This window comes from Atractosteus spatula, chromosome 2, assembly GCF_055471065.1.
Source record: "Atractosteus spatula isolate fAtrSpa1 chromosome 2, fAtrSpa1.hap1, whole genome shotgun sequence".
Taxonomy (NCBI): Eukaryota; Metazoa; Chordata; class Actinopteri; order Semionotiformes; family Lepisosteidae; genus Atractosteus; species Atractosteus spatula.
Genome location: NC_142707.1, coordinates 35,888,212 through 35,891,802, shown reverse-complemented (window position 1 = coordinate 35,891,802; position 3,591 = coordinate 35,888,212). Strand labels below are relative to the sequence as shown.

The window sequence follows — 3,591 nt, the reverse complement described above, 5'->3', positions numbered from 1 at the left end:
TCGTTCATGCCTGGAGCCAGCCATGTCTCCCTCTCTCCTGTCAACGGGGCCAGGGCCTCCCTGAGAGCCGCCAGCCGTGTCAGACAGGTGACAGCAATGGCGTGACCCAGTGTCACGTTCAGAAGAAGCTCAGTGTTCTTCCACAGCAAACATCATTTCCTGTGTCAAGGCATCATTGCCTTTTCTTCTGCCAGCGGAATCCCCTGAAATACAAACTACAATTTCAAAGATAATTATTTCAGTAGTTCTTATAATTCAGCTTCACTGTTATGTGTTTGTACAGTTGCTGTAGGATAGTCCTGGATCTGTAAGAATGGGGAAAAAAACCTCCAGTTATAATGTCTACTTATACTGTATATATATACTGTCCTAAAGATAACCTCCCCTGAAGCTTACATGTGGATTCTTCTGCTTGGTACAATGTTCTAGAAACAAAAATAAGAAGTACAGTCAGAAATGTACAGCCAGAAAACTCTTCCTCCTCTTCGTGAGGAAGAGGGGATCTGTGACAAAGAAAGAAACAGAGAGTCAAAAACCTTCCCCTCAAACAAAAGTAGGATCCTTTCTTATATAGCTTACCCAATACCTAAATCAAAGTGCTGTCTAATCAGCTATTAAAATCTGTAGCAGCAATGTGTAAGTAACTGACAGGATCTCTGAAGGCCAGAGGTAATTATATGTCCTTTGAACCCAAATGAAAACAAGGATTTGTGTTTTTTGTGTTATTGTTTATAAACGTGATTATCCAAGAATACACAAGCCCTGTCTGTGGATTCTGTCAAATACGCCTGCTGTGTTACAGGGGTACTACAGAATGCTGTCGCCATCATCAGGGAACACTTGGAGATGAAGAGCCAAATGTGTTCCTGTATGAAATGATAGCACTAAGAGAACACTCCAATAAAAATCATACTAAAATGATGAAAGCATGTTATTTGTTACTAATATGTGTTTTCAGCAATGCTTTTCATGAAGTAATAAAATACGATTAAAAAGTAAAGGTTCATTCCACATTGAAAGGAAAAGAAAAGACACAGCTACAGTACCTACAGTACCTGATCTTCAGTAGCTTGAAGATACTCTCAGTCAACAATAAACGCATAAATAACAGCGTGAATACAGTTACACAGAGATGTTTCATAATGAAAAAAAACAGAATACACATTTAGTTTGAGATTCTTTTATTAAATGGTTTCAAGGCACGTGTTTTCTTTCACAGCTCTGTTTCTTCTGAGCCCACCTCAGCCCACAGGATGTACGAGCCCTCCTCAGAGGAGTCCGTGCTGCTGAAAGACTCCTGGGAGACATGCAGCATATCTTCCTTGCCATCCTCTTGCCAGGAGGAGGGGGAAGGAATGGGCACTCCTGGAAGCTGCCAGTCTATCTGCAAAGTGACCAGGAAGACAAGAGAAGACATCGCTTGACAGGGAAATGTCAATAGGCAACCTGCTTTCTCCCGCATCCTTTTTTACATGGCAATTTCAACAGCCCGCTCTCTTCCAAGAGAACCCTATGGCATCGACAGCTTTAATAAAGGGGTTTACTTTAGCAGTGGGTCCTGTGTCCTGTAGTCGAAGAGGCTCGGATTTTGGTCTGTTTCCGTTCCTCAACACTGAGAGGCCAATCAGTCCTGGGGCTGGGATTTCATTACCAACTAGAGGCAACGGTTGTGTTGGTAACATTTTAAATGGTTCAATTGTCTGTAAAAAAAAAAAAAATTCACATATGTAAAAAAGCATACAGACTCTCTGGCAGAGACAGTAACGATACACAGACTTGCAGTAGCAGGGAGTCCCGGCAGCACTGTGACTCTCTCACTCACTGGAGGGGATGCAGTAACTGGCCTGATGGGCTTCTTGACAGGAACATCAGCCCACTTCGTGGTCGGGGGTCTCTCATAAGCCCGTGGAGCCTCTGGCGACACTGGCCTTGGAAACTGTTCAACTGGCTGTGGGTTTAGGAAAGAAGGCCAATGAATAAGGTGTACATCTCATAGATATATATATAGTATAGGCATGTTTTTTATTTATACTCTAGCTGTTCATATGAACCCTTGTTTTTTCAAGAGCTTCAAGTGTTGAAGACAAAGTTTGTCCTTTTCATAGCTAATTTCTTAAACAATTTGAAATAATATAGGACATCACTGGTATTGACCTCATTGGGGCAGCTATTGCCAGGTTTCTACCTTTCAGTTTGAGCACTGACTTAGAAAATCTGAAGCAATTTTGGCTCTGGAGTCAAAAGCATTAAGGGACATATTAAGGACATTGCAGAAGTTGCAAGCACTAGGAGCCTGTTAGGCCTGCCTTGGTGGTTTGGAAACCTACAGTATATTCTAAGTGAATGTAAAGTGAAGTGTATTTTTTCTATTTCTAGAAAACTATTAGTTTCTAATTGTTACCCCATTTCTACCTGTTAGTTTCTCAGGGTACTTGGATCACACCCGCAATGTTCACACAGTGCCCATGTGACTCACAGTTGTGTTTCCTTTTTCAGGGTCTTTATGTCCTGCAGAGACAGGGTCTGTCACTGGAGTGGGGCCGCTGGAGTTGTTGGGCTGAATCCCAGTCGGTTCCGCTTGCTTGTTCGAGACTGATAGGGGGCTGGGGGGTGTCTTCACATCAGAGTCTGTAATTCAGATGACCACCAAGAAACAGACTAGAAATATTCAGATAAATTCCTGTGAGGTGCTTCACACCCGGCTTCTCTCCTGAACCCCACTTTTCAGAATGTAAACGGGTTGATGCAGATGACACACTAAGTCACATTTTATTTTCTGTTACCCCTGGGTAAACATATCAAAGTCAGATCTGTTATCAGCAGTCTTGTAAAAGGACTGTTGTCTTTCAGGCTAATAGAAAAAGCTCCTTACCTGTAGAAGTTGAGGTGGCAGGAGTAGCCGTGGTCTTCTCTTTGCGGTTGCGGGTTTTGGAATTAGGCCCGGGGGTGACTCCACCGCAGCAGACACACAGGGCCATGATGTTCAGAAAAAAAGAAGCGAAACAGTTTTTGTTCTTGTTTCCTGGACGCCTTCTCTTTTTCCTTTTTTTCCAGGCACATTCATGGTCACCTGGGGGGGTAACTGGTGGGCCTCTGGCCTTCCAGGCCTGTGGCCCCCTTGGGTCACTCTGACATTGACCCATAGAGCAACGAAGCTAACGAAAGACCTACTTTGTAATCCAAAAGAAGGTAAGTGCAGGGCTGTCCACAATTAAATGTGACCAATCCTCACATGTAAGAGGGTGACCCCCTTTTATAGGCTTGTGATAGTGTAAGAATTCCACTGTCACCTGGAATAACATTCTGATGCGTTCATGTTGCCAAGCATTAGTGTGATGTCATAACTCACTTCATAAAGCTGTTTTTATCACTGTTAACTGTTTGCAGCAACCCTTTCAGTATTAAATATTCAAAAGCCTTTCAATTACTTCGATTTGTGCTTAATACTGTTAACTGAGCTATAATATTCGACTCCTCGTTGTGGTGATTCGCGCACTGTCATACACAATGCCTGTGTTTGGTATGGAACACACTTGGTGTGGAATTTGCATGTTCTGCCTGGATTAATGGGTGTCTCTGAATTCCTGTTCC

The 3,591-nt window shown here is 43.0% G+C and overlaps 1 protein-coding gene across 1 annotated transcript; it reads right to left on the bottom strand.

The window, feature by feature from the left end:
* Window positions 1–1,213: 1,213 nt before the first annotated feature.
* Window positions 1,214–3,143, bottom strand: LOC148839619 (uncharacterized). Its single transcript, XM_088927424.1, has 5 exons — window positions 2,873–3,143; window positions 2,477–2,628; window positions 1,823–1,948; window positions 1,545–1,700; window positions 1,214–1,384 (listed from the first exon to the last, which is right to left on the bottom strand). The coding sequence occupies exons 1-5, from the start codon at window positions 3,141–3,143 to the stop codon at window positions 1,214–1,216; spliced, it is 876 nt and encodes a 291-aa protein (XP_088783550.1).
* Window positions 3,144–3,591: the final 448 nt, after the last annotated feature.